This window comes from Penicillium samsonianum (assembly GCF_028829775.1).
Source record: "Penicillium samsonianum strain IBT 33392 chromosome Unknown utg000009l_segment0_segment0, whole genome shotgun sequence".
In the NCBI taxonomy this organism is placed as follows: domain Eukaryota; kingdom Fungi; phylum Ascomycota; class Eurotiomycetes; order Eurotiales; family Aspergillaceae; genus Penicillium; species Penicillium samsonianum.
In genome coordinates, this window is record NW_026643267.1 from 881,983 (window position 1) to 902,221 (window position 20,239).

Genomic DNA, 20,239 nt, shown 5'->3' on the forward strand with positions numbered 1-20,239 from the left:
GCTCTAAGTTCATTTTCAGGAAGTGGAACACTCTACATGTACGTACACGGATATATATAGTAGTCGTATCCTGCATATCGTTCGCGAAGTTGGATTCTAAACCACAACCCATTAGGCTGGGTACGGATTCGTATTTTGGTCTAGTGGTTAAATCAACTCGCGAGGGGTCAGGGTAAATGATTTCACACACACACACACACCCTGTACCAAATGTCCGTATTTTGGAAGAGTTTCTTATCTTGATACACTTATTGCAGCTAGCAGCCTTTGACAGATATCAAGTATTAGCTGAAAACCTAAAAACTATATTATTTGTATTCATTCTACTACCTAAAAATTTGAAAAAAAGCGCGAAGGAAAATTGACAGCAGCACAAGTGTCGACCAATCTTGTTTTATTGAATGCATCAAGGCAACAACTGCAGGTAACGTCTATAATCTCAGGGGAACCGCATGAGTTATAAAAGTCTTCGTATTTCCTGACATACTTCGGAATTCGGAATTACCCATATTTAGTCATCTTCCGACGGAGAAAGAAGTTGCCTTGGAGATACAAGCCTTTCAAACATGTCTTTGATGTTATCTTCGAAGACCTTAAACCGGTTGTCCATACTTCTTCCTAGTTCTTCAGTCTGAATTGTCACTTCCTTACGAATAAGATGACGTATTTTGCTTTCAGTATCTTCATTTAGCCCCGTACTGTTCATTCCCATACCACTGGACGGCGAATCCTTCGATCGGGGGATTTCAACAATCCCCCCAGATCTCGTCCTGTCTTCAATGGGCTCATGACAATCCTGATCAACCACATTAACCTTCTTTGACCTTGTCTCCCACGGATTCGGCCGGCCAATTATTTCGTAGGAGACTCGCACATATTCCCTTGCCTTGGCGTCAATTGTCTCGAACTTTGACAATGTGACCAGTTGAAAGCCTTGTTTCTTCGAAGTTCTGATACAAGAGTAAACAGGAGGTGTTCTTTTGGCTTTTCCGGCTTCTCGGTTTTTTGGTATTGAATAACAACAGAAGTGGAACTGGACCAACTCCCCATAGTCTTCTTGTTCGTCTTGCAGAGAAGGAATATGAATCAATTTAATCTCTGTCTCCGTATTGTTGATATCATTCCAGTCTTCAGCCGTGGACTTTCCGATCTCACTTTTGTCTACGATCGTGACATAGTACTTTTGATTTCGTGCATCATATCTCTGAACTCCATACCGGCTGATATACTCAGTCTGCTCATTCTTATTTCTTTTTGGGCGTGCCGATTTTATCTCAAATAAGACGCAGGTCCTCTGTTCATCTTTCTCTATTTCAAGGTTCGCGTAGCCTGCTTCAGCCCACGTACGAGTGATAGACTTGTTTTTGCGATCTAACTTCAAACCTCCCAAATGGTTAGTGATATGCATATTTGGGTGTCTGGTATTTTGCTTGGAAACCAGTTTTGGAGCAGGGGTGTATGTTTTGACGTTTGAAATATGGTCCTTTTGTCCTGTTGGTAGGGGAGAATTTTCTGCTTTCACAGGAGGGATGTTTTCTTCGCCAGCGGTGTCTTCTGCTGATTCCTTATGCTGTAAAGTTGATGGCTGCGGTACGTCGCCAGCGATCGATTGGATCCCTACGTACCGTTAGCTTAATCAAGAGGTTGAAACAGTAGACCCACTTTTTAGAGCATCCTCAGCTTCCTCGCCTCTACCGTCATTCTTTGCATATTCTATGATTTGCTCGAACAGATCCCGTAGATTCTCTCCTTTATAAGCACGCCACTGCCAGATATCTTCTGCCTCCTTTATGTGAGTCAATACCACGTCAATCGCCGTGCCAAGTCTAGTCTTTTGTGGGTTGCTAAGTGGGCTTTTCCCAGTGATAATTGTATCCGGGAGCTTTCCGGCTGGTTTCTGATCTTGGCCAATATGCTGTAGCAAGCCGGCCTCGAAGAGTAGTTTATAAACCTCGATTTGTTGAGATTGCTCGACCGGCATGTTGACTTCTCGGCACAACCTCGCAGTATGAGTAAGTTTACAATATTGATTTCAGAAATGGCAGTTGATTTATTACACAAATGTTCCACGCGAAGTGGCTATTCTGGGCTTGAAGCTGGCTATAAATACTTCAAAAGTCAATCAATTTTGTGGGTTCTTTAACATGTGACTACCCTTATCCCTTAAAATTAAAGATGTATCAGAAGAAGAGGAAGAGAGGTATTTGAGTCCTCAAATATACTTAGATCTGCCTTCTAAAAGTAAGGTTCCCTCCGCCCAAATCTATAAAATAAAATAAAATAAAATAAAAGGCCCATGAATTGCTGCGAGCTGTACAGAACCTACAATTCATATCCATACTCGGTGCCTATTGATGTGCCCTGTGTTCAAATATCACGCTTGACCATTAATGGCTGCTATCCTACGTATTACTATCCCTTCGCATTGAATTTATTTCCGATAAACCGCACCAGTGGACAGAGCGGCCCAGTGTAGTCCTGTACTGTGCCCGGCCGAGAGACCCCAACACGGTGTTTACCACCCACCAGTTCCATCATATTGTTGTAGATAACTAAATGATGGTCCATTTTTCCTCACAGATATATACACTACGATGCACGCTTCGTCGTTTACGAGGCGCCCGGTTTTGGAAGAGTGTCTGCAGCAGCGTGGAGGCCAAGTCGAAGCCTGGGAACGGAATCACATCGAGCATGGCCCTCCTGTTAATCTAGAGGTTGGGTCTTAATTATGTGACTAACCAAATATGCACGCGCTATACGAACGATCTGAACCGAGAGTTACATTACAGTCGTTTTCGAAGTCAGTTTTACCTTCTACTCTTTTGATTTGATTCCCGGAAAATAAACCCGAAATACACTAATTAGTAATTACTTTCAATCACCGCTTTATAATATCGGCAGAAATTGTACAGTAATTATACCATACTTCTTAGTGTAAAAATACTGTACCTCGCCACAGAAGTGCGTCAAATCATTTAGTGGGGTTTCGATGATCTGCGATGATCGCCAGCTCCCTACAGTAGTAGTAGTAGTAGATTTCATTGCCCTGAAACGAAGGAACGGAGTGAAACTGATTACAAACCGTGCGCCTGCGCAAGGCTGAGTTAACGCTGCTTAGAACGCTGCGATTCACACAGCCTACGCTTTTCTCTCATTGGTTGTTGGTTGGATTCGTGATCACGTGTTCATTCTCGTCTTTGTTCGGCCTCCTTTGGTGGGACTAGACCTCGCCAAAGTCGTGGGTTGGGTTTCGACCCTTGACCCAAAACCCGCCAAGAAATTTAAATAACAGTAATGTATACCATATTACAGAGCTTTATATGTGTTACTTCGTGTATTACATATGTAATTCTGTAATATACGGGCCCATGGGTTCTTGGCGGGTCGTGGGTAAACCCACAGGTACCCGAAAAAGCAATATGGCGAGGTCTAGGTGGGACTTGTCTTGAGTGGTCTCTCGGCCTGCCTGTTTCACAAGGGTCATCCTAGTATATTGTCCCAATTAACCCTTGTGATATGAGGCTGGTTCAGATCAGGACTCAAGCAGCCCCAGCGGAATTAATTCCTGCATTGTCTATACGAAGGACCAAGTTGATTTTCAATCAACATGACCTTCTCATTGTATATATAGCCCCAGTTATTCCCTCTGGTACAATGAACAATCAATTTATTCCTCTGAACTACAACAAACCCCTTCCTATCCGCTGTTGCAACCACCTGCCAGCTGCCATGTTACCATGTCGCCATATTATTGGTTTTCTTCACTCTTCTTCCTATTCGCCCCTTCCTTTCCCTTTATCCTTGCCGTTCTTCCCACGCGCCCGCGTATCTATCACTTGTACCAGTGCTTTCCCATGCGCTTACAGTAATATTCGAAATCAGCTTTACCTCTACACTCTCTTACACAGCTTCCCAGAGCCCCACCTTAATCGCACTAGTCCTAGATAGGGGACTGACCCGCCTACATTGCATCCAACAATGTAATGTATCTTTACACATTATGGTAAATTACAGTAATGAGGGTATCAATGACTTACCCGAGCCATCTTTAACTAGTTATTGGTTTTTGACAGAAATCTGGGCTGTATGACAACGTATGGACAATTTCAGATATATTGGAATCTCTAACTAAAATTACAAAACCCGCGCTTTCAACAATTTGGGCGGACATAGATGACTAACTGTAATATGCACTTTTGTATGGTATGGGTGGTACCAGGTGTCACATGATATTCAGGGTAAAATACCCTGTTTCCACCATGTATTCAATCTTAGTATTCGACAGTTTTTCTTAAGATCACGTAAGCTTTCAGGTGTTAGGACCACTGATGGACTGTTCTATGTGCAGTCCTATGTATTTACTTCTGACAGGACTCTTAGGATGGTCAAATTTCCTCACATATGACACCGAACCCCGCTTAATGACAAAAATATTCTATATCCGAACGGAGTGTTCTCTTACCTCTCAGTTGAGGCAAGTCAAGAAACTCCGTGGGTACATCATCATAAACCGCCCAGCCATATTCACCATATTCTTGTGCCTGTAGCTTGACAACAAAAACGTCCCCGTAAAAAAATCGGTCATTTAGAATTTCTTGAGGGAAGTTGGGATTTTCTTGAAGATCATCGATGGCAAAAGTGAAAAAGATGATATAAATCCCATCACAAATCGGGTTCAATTGTTCGGTGACTTCAAATCTCACTTTGTCCGCATAACGCCATGGATCTGGGATGTCCCAATATTCTCGCATGTCTGGTACGTGTCCGTCAAAAGAGAATCGATGATTGCTCTGTGAAGTCGTCCGGAGGGGCACTAAATGGGGAGATTTTCCGTCGGCCGGAAAGCGGGCAGCCATAATCGTGACTGGTGTTGGTGTGGGTACCTGCTCTTGTTGACTTCTGAATAAGCTCTGGATGTAGGCCCACATATTCGCGACTTTGTCAATAGCTATAGGGGACGAAAATGTTAGTGAATCCAACATCATTCGAAAATAGCCTCATACCAGGAAGGTTTGTGGTAGATGCACACTGATATTGACTGCTAAACTGATAGAAACAAGAGTAGGCGAGTTTCTGAAAGGCAACAGGAGATGTTTTGCCTCATGAACTACGTGGGAGAAGAGCTTAGAGGGGCAAGCAGGTAGTCAAGAAGACAAAGTCCAGCCTAACATGCGGGGAATTCGGTCTGAATCCTATCAAAGCTGGACAACTGCGTTATGTAAGCTTATTGCTCTGTTTGCTACGATGCTCGCATGCTGCTAATTATAGATCGTCTTTCATTACTGTTACTAGAATTTAACCTGACTCATCAAAGGTACAAGGATAGATGCCATGTAGGCGGATCAGTCTCCTAACCTGGACTAGTGCGATTTAGGCGGGGCTCTGGGAAACAGTGTAAGAGAGTGCAGAGGTAAAGCTGATTTCGAATATTACTGTATTATCATAATTGTGGTTTACAGTACAAGGCGAACACTTTTGTCTATTCCTCAAGTTCCTACAAGGTTACAGACTGAATCACTTCCTATCATGCACCAGTCCCAGGAATCCCTTGAAGTTATTGCACCTGGTGACCGACGATGAGGAAGTCACGCAAATTACGTGGCCAGACACGCCCAACGAAATCAAAGCCTCGCCACCGGTCATCACGCCAGTTCCAGAGAGGTGTTCTCAAAGACCACGAAAACATTGTATGCCGATATACTTGCACAATCGAAATACGATAGTTGATTAACAGATTACTAATTTGTCGGTGTCCAAGATGTTGCTCCTATTAGTCAGCTACTTTCTACCTCTTCATTAGTCAATACTCAATCCAAATATCAGTCAAGCAAATCTATGGCTTTAACTTTCTGTTTCTGCCTTTTCTTTTCATCGTTTCAGGGCCACAGCGTGCGCAGTACGCATCGCCAGTGCCCTGAAACGGAGGAACGGAGTGGAAGGGGTTACCAACCCCACGGCTGCGCGACGCCGACGTTGACACAGCCAAAAACGCAGCGAGAAACACACACCCTACTTTCCCGCCAAGCCTCTCTCTCATTGGCCATGGTTGGATCCCAGGTCACGTTCCTTCCTTCTCGTGTTCAGTTTTCTCTTTTTGTCTCTTTGCTTCCTAATCATCCTGCTTTGCATGTTTTGCAAGGATCATCCTTGTATGTTATGCCGTATACCCTTTCTGTCTGCTATCGCAATAATCTGCCTATGCCGGTGCTGCTTCCTCGACATCCTGGCTGTCTGCTGCTCTCTTCTTGCTACTCGCCTGTCATTCCGCCGCGCCTACGTAGCTGTAATCCGCACCAATACTTTCGCGTGCCTCCAGCACTTTATTTTATTTCTATGCTTATATTCTACAATTTTGGCCTTCCACGTTCATTGCTGCCTTTCGAGAATTTCTGTATCCGAATATGTTACTCGTTTTACTATCTGTACTCTGTAAATATTTCCGTCTCCATTCTATACCGCCACGTCTTTGTTAATCTTCATTTTCATATGCCCTGATGCCCTGCCTGGCATACACGTCAAATTTACCTTCGCCCCCTATACAATTCTTTCCTTCCATTCCCGACTTACTCCGCTCTTATGGCCTTATCTTTGGAGCATAGCTCTCAAAGCTCCTCATGCAAACGCCCCGGCAGCCGCTGCTATGTAAAATGTGCGACGCCTGCCGCCAGAAGGGCCATCATTACTGGCGCCGTCGTCATCCACTTGCAGTTGCTGAGTCACCAGGGTGCACGTCTATACAATCTATCGGACATTCTGTTGGTCTAGCCTCCTCTTCTCAGCGTGCTCTGCTCTCAATGCTACCGACGAGCCCTCGCCAGAGACTCGCACACTACCTCCTGAGCGGCGTTCTCGAAAATGACGTAAAACATCATACACTGATATTCTTGCACAATCGAAAAACAATACAATGGCTGGGTTAGCACTAGTCTTTGACACAACCCACGACCCAACCCACGACCCATCGTGGGGCCCCATTGGGGCCACTCAAAAACCCAACTTTGCATAGTCTTCAGGTCCCGGCAGTCATAAAATAGTGCACTCGTAATCTTCAATACACTCATTTCAATGGTTTTGATATACAGTAGCGACCGCTATCGCCTTCCATGTCGGAAACACAGAGAGATTGTTTCAAACCCTAATCATGTGATACGCTAATCCAGATATGAGTAGCGTGTAATTAATGTGTTTTGTCGCGAACCAGGTAATAAATACCATCATCCATGGATACTAGTATGGAAGATACAGTAATTTACTTAGGAATTTCCAACCTGGAAGGTTCTGTGCAAACACTGCAAACAAAGCGGTCTTCGAATAGGCAATCTGTCAACAGTTCCTCTCTGTATGTATCTCGCAGTTTGCGTGCAATTTTGCAGCAGATCAGGATGATAGTGCCGGAGCTAGGGACAGTTGCATCGCAACGCTGTCTGCTTTTCCATTTGGCCTTTTACGGTACAAACTAGTCAGCCCTGAGACCATTCCTTAAATACAGCTATGGCCATATCTGGATTAGCCTGTCATGTGATACAGATTTCAGCGAATGTCTTTGTGTTTTCAACGTAGGGAGGGTCCTGGTCCTGATCAAGTGATAAATAACACTAGTACACAAAATACAAGGCTCTAGAAGCCTGGGTGACTGGAAGATTCGATGCAAAACAAGCAAACCTGGGGGTTCTTAATCGGGTAACATGTTAGTCACATCCATCTCCACTATACGAATATGATTGGATGTAAGGCAATATTGCTTCAGCCTCACTTTTCCACCCCGCTTCTCCTCAACTCGAGCATTCATTTCCTAGACTTCGACATCATAATATTATGAATTTTTCCAAATTTATTAATCGCTTCATAAATCGGCCTTGAAGAGAAACAATAAAATAATCTATCATGGCTACTGCCAAAATCCTGTGTCATGATGATTACGCTGTCGGATGGATATGCGCCTTGCCAGTGGAGATGGCGGCCGCGAAGCTTATGCTAGACGAAATACACGATCCTCTCCCTCACCCACGCGCGGACCAGAATAACTATATTTTGGGAAATATTGGGGAACACAATATCGTTATTGCGAGTTTGCCTAGTGGCGCATATGGTACTGTGTCCGCTGCAACGGTGGCGATGCAGGTGCTCTCAAGTTTCCCCTCTGTTCGGTTCGGTCTGATGGTCGGTATCGGTGGTGGTGTACCAAGCAACGAGGCAGACATTCGACTCGGCGATATTGTGGTGAGCCGGCCGACGGATACATCCGGGGGGTGATCCAGTACGACCTTGGAAAAATATTAAGCGATGGTCACTTCCAGCGGACAGGGATGTTAAATCGGCCACCTAAGGCTCTGCTAACCGCCCTCTCCACATTACAAGCCCACCATCTCACAGAGGACAGCCGAGTCCCCGAATTTACCTCCAGCGCCCAAGCTAAAGCGACCGGCCGAAAAGCTGCAACCTTTACACGCCCAACTCAGATCGATCGTTTATACCAGGCAGAATATGAGCATGGTGACTGTGCCACCTGTATAAACTGCGACCAGTCAAAACTCTGCATACGATCCTCGCGTGGCCATAATGATCCGGAGATTTACTATGGGCTGATCGCGTCTGCCAACCAGGTGGTGAAAGATGGCCGGCGGCGAGATCAGCTAGCCCAGGAATTGGGGGTTTATTGTGTCGAAATGGAAGCGGCAGGGCTGATGAACGACTTTCCTTGTCTAGTCATTCGGGGCATCTGTGACTATTCCGATTCACATAAGAATAAAGAATGGCAAGGATATGCGGCAATGGTGGCGGCGGCTTATGCCAAAGAGCTCCTCTTGGTGGTTCCGATCGATCAGATCGATAATACCCCAACAGCACGAGACACTCTGGCAGAATATGGTAAGAGACAAGAGATGAAAACTTCCAAGATCTCGGCTCCTGACGAAGGGCACACGGCCTTAGCTTTTAATAGCGGTGTAGGGGCACAGACCAATAATGTCAATAGTGGCAGTGGTCAGCAAATCAACAACAATGCTCATGTCGGAACCCAAAATTTCCATTCCGGTAAGGGGTAGCTATCCTGCACAGTTGATTTCCTTCGATCCGAAGTTTGGTGGCCCAGTGTGGCGGCAGTCATCGGCTATATCACTTCCATTATCTCCTATATCTCAACTTCATTTCGTGTTTGCTAGTTTTCATGTCCAATACATATTTTCATACGCCATTTACACTCTCGGCCTTTTTAACAAGCTTAAATTCCCCTCAACGCTACAACTTGAAAACAATCTCAACTAACCGTTATTGGTAGTGACCTTCAAGCACAAAGAAGACTTTAGTTTTCGGGGACCTGTTGGCGTCCATCTCGGTCAAGTGCGTTCCATCACCTCTGAACTCTTCGTCGGTCGTGGCAACGAGCTTGATGAGATCGGGAAAGCTCTACATCCTGATCCTAAGGCTCAAAAACAACGGCGCCTAGTTCTAGGCGGTATGGGTGGTATTGGCAAGACCCAGCTTGCGATCGCCTACGCAGAGTCCGGCCGTGGATCTTATACCTCAGGGTTTTGGCTTAATGCAGTGTCTGAAGCCTCACTGAAAGACAGTTTCCGATTGATAGCCAGCATAATCTTCGACGTTGAGGACCCGGGGGTGCTAGAGGACAAAGAGATCGTGAGACGTGTACACCAATGGCTATCTACCCCAAAGAATACTGAATGGTTGTTAATATTTGATAACTATGATGACCCCGACCAGTTTCGGATTGACAACTATTACCCCCCAGCTTCTCATGGAGCTATTGTGGTCACCTCTCGACGGCCAGATGACGTTTCTGGGAGCACTCTTGACATAAAACCCTTCCAGAATATAGAGGATAGCCTCGCCATCCTACAAACCCGATCAAAACGAGAGAATATTCAATCAGGTGTGCTACACATGTGTAACCAAACACATCTGGGATCCACTAATCACCACTGTTAGATCCTAATGCAAAGCGCCTCGCAGAACGACTTGCGGGTCTTCCTCTCGCTTTGGCCACCGCCGGGACATATCTTCAGCGCAAAAAAGGCTTCACTTTCGAACGTTACCTTCAAGAATACGAGAAACGATGGAACATTGATCCCCGACGGCCTACCAGACTCAACGAGTATGAGGAGCGCACACTCTACACGACATGGGATATATCATACTCTCGTTTAAAAAATGAAGACCCGGAAGCGGCGAAAATACTGAAGTTACTGGCCTACTTCGATAACCAGAGTCTTTGGTACGAGCTTTTCCATGCTGGACTTACTGATAGTTCTCCTGAGTGGCTTAGTGAAGTGATCACAGATGACGTGAACTTCGATGGAGTGATGGGAGTCCTGGCCGAATATTATTTCCTGGATACTCACCAGACATCTGGGTCATGGAGCATGCATAACTGCGTGCATGACTGGACATTGGCAGCACTCAATAAGGATATCGACGCAACGTATTACTGGTATGCCTTTGACTGCATTTCTGCGTCTATAAACGATAACGACAAGAATGATTTTGGAAAGCTCTCTTACTCTCCCTTGGCTGCTCATGCCACGCGGCTAGTACAACAGCGCCTGTGCCAGAACGACGTTATATATGACATTGCGCCTCGTCGACTCGGCCAAGCTTCACTGATTGCCAACCTACTTTGGAACCAAGTACTTCTTCTTGCTGCGGAGCTGATGTACCAACGGGCGCTAGCTGGGAACGAGAAAGCGTTCGGAGCGGACCACATGTTGACTCTTGAGGCTGTCCATTATCTCGGGGTTGTATATTGGAACCAAGGCAAGCTGGACCAGGCGGAGCAGATGTACCAGCGGGCACTAGCTGGGAACGAGAAAGCGCTCGGACCGGACCACACGTCGACCCTCAAGACTGTCAACAATCTCGGGATCCTGTATCGGGAGCAAGGCAAGCTGGACCAGGCGGAACAGATGCACCAGCGGGCACTAGCTGGGTACGAGAAAGCGCTCGGACCGGACGATACGTCGACTCTCGGCACTGTCAACAATCTCGGAATTCTATATCGGGAGCAAGGCAAGCTAGACCAGGCGGAGCAGATGTACCAGCGGGCACTAGCTGGGAAGGAGAAAGTGCTCGGACCGGACCACAAGTCCACCCTCAGTACTATCAACAATCTTGGGATTCTATACTGGAAGCAAGGTAAGCTGGACCAGGCGGACCAGATGTACCAGCGGGCGCTAGTTAGGAAGGAGAAAACACTCGGACCGGACCACACGTCAACCCTCGACACTGTCCATAATCTTGGGGCTCTATACTGGAAGCAAGGTAAGCTGGACCAGGCGGAGCGGATGTACCAGCGGGCGCTAGCTGGGTATAAGAAAGCGCTCGGACCGGACCACACGTCGACCCTCAGCACTGTCACCTGCCTCGGGGTTCTATACCAGAACCAAGATAAGCTGGACCAGGCGGAGCAGATGCACCAGAGGGCGCTAGCCGGACGCGAGAAAGCACTCGGAGCGGACCATACGTCGACTCTCGAGTCTGTCGACAATCTCGGGGTTCTGTATCGGGTCCAAGGCAAGCTGGACCAGGCGGAACAGATGCACCAGCGGGCACTAGCTGGGTACGAGAAAGCGCTCGGACCGGACGATACGTCGACTCTCGGCACTGTCAACAATCTCGGGGTTCTGTATCGGGTCCAAGGCAAGCTGGACCAGGCGGAGCAGATGCACCAGCGGGCACTAGCTGGGTATGAGAAAGCACTCGGAGCGGACCACACGTCGACCCTCAAGACTGTCGACAATCTCGGAATTCTATATCGGGAGCAAGGCAAGCTGGACCAGGCGGAGCAGATGCACCAGAGGGCTCTAGCCGGACGCGAGAAAGCACTCGGAGCGGACCATACGTCGACTCTCGAGTCTGTCGACAATCTCGGAATTCTATATCGGGAGCAAGGCAAGCTAGACCAGGCGGAGCAGATGCACCAGCGGGCGCTAGCTGGGTTCGAGAAAGCACTCGAAGCGGACCATACGTCGACTCTCGAGTCTGTCAACAATCTCGGAATTCTATATCGGGAGCAAGGCAAGCTAGACCAGGCGGAGCAGATGCACCAGAGGGCGCTAGCCGGACGCGAGAAAGCACTCGGAGCGGACCATACGTCGACTCTCGAGTCTGTCAACAATCTCGGAATTCTATATCGGGAGCAAGGCAAGCTGGACCAGGCGGAGCAGATGTATCACCGGGCGGGGCTAGGGAAGGAGACGAGGAATACTGCCAATTGCTTCTTTAAATAACGATCTTAATTCAATATCTCTTGCGCTCGCGCTGTCCTCCCCGGCATTGTTTAACTCTATTCCTGGCCTTTGAGATAAATAGGCGGCAAGGCTTAAATTCAGCATCACTCTACCCGATGTAATAGCCAGGTACTTCTTTCGGTGATCAGTTTATCATTCGTCATGATAGAGACAGCTCTCAGAATGTTGACTGGCACTAAGGTTTTAGTGGTGGGGCCGAGAAAGATAATCTCAGTGTGTACTGGTCAAGGCAATTTCGAGAATGACTGTAATTCAGCTATACTATAATTCAATGCTATCTCAACTACAAGCTTCCCTCCAATGGCATAATGTCACATGGATGGCGTTGAAGAAAGCCGTGGGATGGACTAGGCTAGGACTAAGTTTGGCTTATTTGGTCATGGGCTTGGTATGTTTAGGTCTGTAAAATTACATACGGTGAAACACTGGTATGTATTCTATTTGTTTTAGGCTATACGATTCGCCTTTATGACGGATCCTAAAATACAAGACCAACCGAAGATGGACTAGCGTAGCATGTGATTAGGGTTTGAAAGAGCTTCTATGTGTTGCTCGACATGGAAGGCGAAAGCGGTCGGCACTGTAATGAAAATATTGAAAATAGCGAACGAAAGGTTCATTAAACTTATATGTCTATTCAAAAAGCCCCCCCCCCCCCCCCCTTTTGTTTGGAAGTTGGGCAGAAATATAGTTTGTTTATGAAGATATATATTCACGGACAGACAAGCAACACCACTGTTTGTGTAGACCACGTAATTTATTCTCGACTCTAGAATCTACTTATTTCGAAGGTTTTAATAAACAAACTAATATTTAACTCTAGTTCTGATATAAAACTTTTAATAAAAACTAGATTTACCTTCATTTTAGGTATGATTTCACACTCCAAACATAGTGTAATTTTAGTAATTTTGAATTTTTCATGTTTGCATCGTTTGCCGACCCAATTGGGGCCCCAATGGGTTTTGTGGGTTGAGAAACCTAACCCACGACCCATTGTGGGTTATGAAATTGGACCCAAGACCCAAACCATTTGTGGGTTGGGTTGGGTTGGGTTCTGGGTTTTGTGGGTTCTGTCAAAGCCTAGTTAGCACATTCTTGGTTATTCTGTTTTTTAAGGTGTTGCGGCTATTAGTCATACTACATGTCTTCTCATTGGTCGACGCTCTTTTGCATTATCAAATATCAGTCACAACAAAACCTCCCATTTTCCGGATTTTCTCGTCCCTGCCCTTCCATTTCATCGTTTCAGGGCCACAGCGTGCGCAGCGCGCGTCACCAGTCACCCTGACCCCTCGCAAAGTTGGATCCCAGGTCACGTGATGTGTATAGATCTATAGGAGTGTCTGCCTAACAGGCAGACACTCCGCTAGGCAGCAGGGAGATGAGCTGCTTCAACTACAAATAGCTGGATCTCTTCATATAGATCAATTATCACACTTCTACCTCAATCCAGGTTTCAACTCGCAAAGCGATATGCAGGCTACAGCAACTATATATATCCATGTACGAACATGTATGTTGTACCACTTCCTGAAAACGAACTTAGAGCCTCGTCAAGGCCTGCCGTGGCCTAATTGCCGTTCACGTTGTTAGGCTGCCCTCGTGGCGCACGACTTTGAAACCGCCGTGACGCCTCGGCGAAGTCTAGGACGGCCTCGACTGTCCTAGCTCGCGACACGCTGTCTGGTTTACCTCTCACCTTCACTTGAGCCTCCCAGCAGACACGACACGTTGTTAAACGCGTCCCCGACTTTTCCCCTTAATTCTCTTCTTAATTCCTTCAGCATTGGACAGTCCACCAAGACATGAGTGACTGTTTCTTGTGCGCCGCATGCGCAGGGGTCGTCGTCGTGGAACCGGTGGGCCTTGGCGTATGTAAGCAAACCAGTTATGGCCCGTGCGTAGCTGTGTCAACAGATACGCTCTGTTCCTCGGCAAAGACCCATAAAGCCTTCTGGTGTAGGTAGCTGGCAGATTTCTATCGATCTTCCACAGATGACCGCCTTTGGTGGAGGATTTGCATTCCTGTTCCCACCGAGCTTGGATGTTTTCGCGGATGAGCGCTTTCGCCCTTGTGAGCAGAGGGCGGAAGGGATGCGTTTTGCCTGGGCTTGCCGCATCTTTGGCCAGCCGATCTGCCGCTTCGTTCCCTGGGTTGTCACAGTGTCCAGGTATCCATTGGAGACGGAGAGCAATGCCCTTCGCTTGGACCTCGGTCGCCGCGTGTAATATAGCGTGAATGATTGTTTGTCCGGATTTGTTGCCGGGGTTTGGGATTCTTAGTCGTTGATGTACGAGCTTTTGCACTAAGCTGATGGCATAGAAAATACCGATCAACTCGGCCACGTGGACTGACCACTGGTCCATCGATCCCACTTGGGTCTGTTGAGATTCAATAACTTTTAGGTTGTCGTTCATCGCGGCGACACCGGCGCCTAGGTGCCCCTGGCGTCCGGAAGCATCTGAGTAGACGACGACGTCGGTCCTAGACCGTACGGCCTCAGCCCGTTCTCTTGCCTTCTCTCGATCCGATCCGATCTCAATCTCGCTAAATGGTTCACATCGCCATGGTGGGAGTGGTTTTGGGTCAATCGTCTCCAGTTCCGCTAACCGGTCTAGATCCATATTCTTCAGGGCCTCCGCGAGGGGAAACCAAGAGTATGACCCGACATTGTTCCTACGTTTCTAGGCTCGTAGAAGTGCACTCCATATGGGATGATCGCGTGGAAGGGTGTGCATTCTTGCGATGGTGCTCTGAGCGCGGTGCCGGAGCCGGAGGTGCGTTGGAAGAATATAAGCTGCAACTTCTAATGCGGAGGTTGCTACGGTTCTGAATGCTGAAAGGATACGGATCAGCGACGTCCTCTGCACCGTGTTCAGGTGTCGCAGGTGGGTCTTGTCTCGGAGTGGATCGTGCCAGACTCTCGATGCGTAGTCTATTACCGGCGTGATACAGGTCTGGTAGAGCTGTCGCATCTGCTCCGGGCGCAGATGTCGTAGTCCGCCGAGGGCAGCTCCTTACAGTACTTCCCGAAGCTGGTGTCACCACTTACACTCTTCGATTCTTTCTCAAACCTAATTGCCAAAATAGACTAGTCCATTTTGGGAATTATTCCGGAGTATCCCTATCAGTGGGCCCTGTATTGCTTCTTACGTAGAGTAATCTAGATCACAGGGGACATTGTTGGCTGGGAAAAACAGCACTTCTATTCAAAACTAACTTCCAAGAGGAACTCAACCCAAACAGGTTAGGTAACTGTGCCAAGAGGGTTTACCTTCCAGTATATACATGTTGTAGTTGGATCTCTCTTTGCCTGAGAACCAAATAGTCGCAGATAGACATAGTAAGTTACACAATATGCTACGCAGTGGGGAATTGCACTGGCCTTGAAATGGTTGGCTCCAAAGGGCCGCGGTTGCTATCCTAGGATTTAGAGGAGCTCCTCAACCAACGCTTCTCGTCAACATCCGACAAAAGCATATCGGTCAGTACCAGCTTTTCCCGAAAATTCTTTGACAGTAGTTATAACTTATTTCATTCAAAGCGACTTGGCTCCTGTACGGCGCTAACATTGTATCACAACAGCGATAGATATCGCCAAAAGCGAGGGGCCAGGTCAAATGAAATAATCCCTCCGTCTGTCACACTGTATTTGCAATATAGCCCATACATCAAAATCTTCAGCAACAAAGGGAAAATAGGAATAAATGGGGCTACTATATGATCGATCCCCGTCAAGCTAAGAATTCTGCCTTTGTATAAATAGGCGCTGGGATTACGTTGTTCTCAGATATCAGCGGCAGTTACTGTGAAAATATTAGTGTTGTAAATCGTTGCATAGGGACGTCTCTATCAAATAGCTTACGAGAAGCTTCACAAAACCCACGAATGAAAGAATATAAAAGCATGGTGTATTAACTATCTAAGCTTCAATTAACGTGAAAAAAAACACGTCCTTGATCTAGAAACCTGATAAGTAGATGGATAAATCCAATAGCTATCTTTCCAAACATCGGTGTTTATACTGTCCCAGGGGATCTACTTCCAACTGTATTTTCCTATCTTGCAGATTTGAGCGCCTGTCGTTCAATACAGTGAAACACTTGTCCTCAAGGCCCACTATTTTGCACAACCTGTAGGTGTCACAGACGTTCTGATACCTGTTGAGACTGTAGAAAATGTCGTTATGATTTTCAATGACACCGACGTTGATTCTGCCGACGTTGATTCTGCCGACGTTGATTCTGCCGACGTTGATTCTGCCGACGTTGATTCTGCCGACGTTGATTCTGCCGACGTTGATTCTGCCGACGTTGATTCTGCCGACGTTGATTTTGCCGACGTTGATTTTGCAGATGACATGCTTATGTTCTCCACATCGCAAGAAGTCCCAGTATTCTTCATATTAAGAGAGCACTTTGCCACGTCTCCTCCAGAATTCGCCCAATAAACAGTTCCCATTTTTGACTGGTCATCATAACTAAGAATCATCCATGCGGAGGTGCAGAGATCCTTCTGAATGGAAAAGCTCCTGGATGGCCAACCTGAGCTATTATGTCATTATGATATCTTTGGCTTAAAAAAAATTATATACTTGCCAAACGAATTAGTTTCGCCGCTGCAGCCATGAACACCATCGGCTTTGATTATGAATTGTTTATTTGCAGTCTGAGCAAACGTAAACTTTTGTCCAAGGACAAGACTGGAACTTAAGGCAGCTATAAAGAGATAAGTTGGCAGGTGCATTTTGTACTGTGGCAACCGGTCTGAATTTCGAACGATGGGCTTTCAGGGAAAGCAAAGCTACTTATAGTCATCAATAGAGATGATAACTACGCATGATAACGGTAAAACAAACATAGTTATGAGCAATCCCTCTCTTTTTTATTACACAGTAATCATTTGACTTTCATCCCACAGACAAAAAGGAACCCCGCTAATTTCTTGATACAGGTTATTCACAATGGCCGACGAGTGGAAACAAAGGCGTACATCTAATATGGTAACTGTTAATTTCATCTGGGGGGTGTTAATCTGCGGACCCGAACTTCCTCTAGCTTGAAAGCATGCTTTAGAACAAATATATATACTTTTTGTTCTATGCATATCCGAGGGTGGGAAACTTATGAGGGCAATTGATCCTACGCCTAGATTTTGGTTAAGGTAAGCGTCGCAGAAGTATGTAGGTGACAAGGTTGTTGAACAGGCGTTTCCAGCTTAGGAGGGGTTGCGAAGATAGTGGGGGTAGTTAAATACTATCTTGTGAGGCAACACCGTGTTAGACTTCGCGGAGGTATCGTATCGGTTTCGAAACCGCTCTCCAGGAGGGCAGCCTATTAGGAAGAACGAGAATTGAATACGAACGGCTTTCGGGATTCTCATGATCCATCCTCAGGAAGTGGTGGAATATTTCTACTTGTTAGGTACATATTTCTGGGGTATCTTCATAATGACCGGGACACTATGTGTGACCTTGCGGTGGAAGATGAAACCAAATCGGTATATTTGGTTTGAACTATCATTTGGTCTTGTTGTTTGCATAACGCTCTCGTAATTGGGAGATGTTGTTTCAATTAGGTTGGCAATTTTGGCTCAATATTGAAATGGAAAATAAGAGAAAAATAAAAGAAAGCAGAAAAGAAAATAGAAAAGAGTCGATAGGAAAGAAAAGAAAGTCTTCGTTGAAGTTTCTACGCATATTTAGACTGGGATTGAAAGCCACCGTACATTCTTGTATAAAAGGTTACTCTCGCAGCTCTTCAATACTGAAACCTGGAATCTCTCACAGAGGTAGTTCCCAAGGAACCATAATGGCAAGTTTCAACAGTCATTTTATTTCTTTCCTGCCTTATATTTTTGTCATAACGTCATCCATCCTGTTAGTATTTATTGGGATCGGCTGTACAGGGCAACAAAATTCCCAGAGTAGCTTATTCTTCATAAAGGTCAACATCTACACTCAAGCTCAGAGGTGAATGCTTACAATGACTAGGCAAATCTGACCGGGTTCTCAGCTGAAGTAGAGAAAGTTGTAGGAAAAGCTATGAGTGGAGAATCACTGGTAAATGAGGTATCTTTGACATTGGCGGGTAATAGACCTGTAATCCCACGGAAAAGAATAAATGATCAGATTGTAGGCTTTTCTTATTCTGACACAACAAGTCACGATGGACAAAACGAAAGTAGTGTTACCAAAGACCTCTTAAAGTTGAAGTCAAATCTAGCGGATTTTTATGTGATTGGTCTCTGGGGATATTGTGAAGGGAAATCCGGTACATTGAGCAGGGAGATCACACGCTGTACTAAACCAGACATTGGGTTTTGGTTCAATTTTACGGACGTGTTCGGACTTCAAGGCCCATGGGCGGAAAGGTTACATCCGCCCGAGGTTCAAAGAGCGGAACACGTCTATCGTATAGCGTCGAAAGGGATGAAATCAGCCTATATAATCGCTTTTATCTCAAGTAGTGTGATGTCTTCTGTCGGAATAATCTTCGGCTTAACAGTTCAGTCCTCCACAGGGGGGGGTCTAGTAATAAATATTATCGCAGGAGTAAGTCATAATCCTCCAGCCGCTTCCCATGCAGGTCTGACATTTATACAGATCGCCGCAGTAGCAAGCATGGCTGCATCTGGGTTAGCTACAGGGATCTATGTGTCTCTTGCTGAAGCTTTGAATATCATTTCAACTGCAATTGGTTTCCAATTCACAATTGGCCGACAAATGGTCATCATTACGTGGCTAGCGGCTTTGTTCTGTCTTGCCTCCTTGGTCTTCTGCTTGATCAATGGGAATGGTAGGAAATAGTCGCGTGCCCCATCCCCTCGAATATACCAGCTGGTCAAGAAAGTGGCAGAAGCGAAGATCAGTGAAGAAGCCCGGGTGGTACATGACGAGCTGTACCCGATCAAAGTCGATAGCGTCAACAAGGCTGTAGTTTTGGACGAAAAAGATGAGATCCGAGCTGGAGCCACAGCGGCCTTCAGCGAGGAGAACGAAGTCACCGTTGCTAAGATTGCGTGGCTCAGCAGAAAGGAAAGCGCAAAGGCCTACGGGTCGATGGTTGTTTACATAACCAGAGGCACTGATGCACGGAGGCTCCTGGCCGACGGGTTCTTCCACGCCGGGGGAGAATCCGGCGTGACTAGCACCTTTGAATATCGCCCACGACCGATGCAATGTTACAATTGTCAGGAGATTGGACATAAGGCATTCCAGTGCAAGAACGTCCAGAAGTCTGCAAGATGCGCTGCGGAGGGCCATCGCCACAGTGACTGCAACCAAACGGTTTCAAAATGCGTTCCGTGTGGAGGCCCGCATGAATCGTATAGCAAGAACTGCTGGAAGCTCTATCCGTCACGTCATGAGTAAAACCTTCCGTATCATCCAACTGAACGTAAGAAAACAGGGCGCGGTGCATGACAGCTTGATGAATGACGAACAAACTCGAGACGCAGCAGCGTTAGCAATCCAAGAACCCCAAGCGAGGAGAATTCACGGCAGGCTCTTAACAACCCCGATGGGACATCACAAGTGAACGAAGATGGTTCCTTCCACCTGGAGGGAAGGCAGATGGGCGATTCGAAGCATGCTTTGGGTTAATAAAGATATAGAAGCGGAGCAAGTGGCTATAGAATCCCCCGGATCTGACGGCGGCGGTCATCCGGCTCCCCGAGCGACTGATTTTTATGGCATCAGTTACGTCGAGGATTCATTATGCTACGGACCTTATACATTTCCAATGGCTATCCTGCTCGTACCCCCGTTTCAAGAAACCCTGGACGGTTCTCCGTCGTTTGTCAAACAAGAACTAAGACAGATATGGCCCCGCAAGGCCCTAAACAGGAACCTTGGTTTTTACTGTATTATGGTCTAGTGCTAAAATACGCTTTATCCGCCGACGTCGTGTATGGTCGGTCTCAAGTCATCGGTGGCCCTTTATGCCAATAATCACATGACCCGAATGCGATA

The 20,239-nt window shown here is 46.5% G+C and overlaps 4 protein-coding genes across 4 annotated transcripts; 2 read left to right on the top strand and 2 right to left on the bottom strand.

Annotated features, from left to right (window-relative positions):
• Positions 1-511: 511 nt before the first annotated feature.
• Positions 512-1,981, bottom strand: N7471_013390 (uncharacterized protein; the record flags this gene model as incomplete). The annotated part of the gene is made up of 2 exons (XM_057286109.1): positions 512-1,617; positions 1,663-1,981. 2 exons carry the CDS (start codon positions 1,979-1,981, stop codon positions 512-514), a joined length of 1,425 nt encoding a protein of 474 aa, XP_057129434.1.
• Positions 1,982-8,882: 6,901 nt separating this feature from the next.
• N7471_013391 (tetratricopeptide repeat protein) lies at positions 8,883-12,242 on the top strand (the record flags this gene model as incomplete). The annotated part of the gene is made up of 3 exons (XM_057286110.1): positions 8,883-9,033; positions 9,278-9,889; positions 9,946-12,242. The coding sequence occupies 3 exons, from the start codon at positions 8,883-8,885 to the stop codon at positions 12,240-12,242; spliced, it is 3,060 nt and encodes a 1,019-aa protein (XP_057129435.1).
• A 4,211-nt stretch (positions 12,243-16,453) lies between these two features.
• N7471_013392 (uncharacterized protein) lies at positions 16,454-16,717 on the top strand (the record flags this gene model as incomplete). The annotated part of the gene is made up of 1 exon (XM_057286111.1): positions 16,454-16,717. One exon carries the CDS (start codon positions 16,454-16,456, stop codon positions 16,715-16,717), a length of 264 nt encoding a protein of 87 aa, XP_057129436.1.
• A 2,292-nt stretch (positions 16,718-19,009) lies between these two features.
• N7471_013393 (uncharacterized protein) lies at positions 19,010-19,531 on the bottom strand (the record flags this gene model as incomplete). Its single annotated transcript, XM_057286112.1, has 1 exon — positions 19,010-19,531. The coding sequence occupies one exon, from the start codon at positions 19,529-19,531 to the stop codon at positions 19,010-19,012; it is 522 nt and encodes a 173-aa protein (XP_057129437.1).
• Between the last annotated feature and the right edge of the window lie 708 nt (positions 19,532-20,239).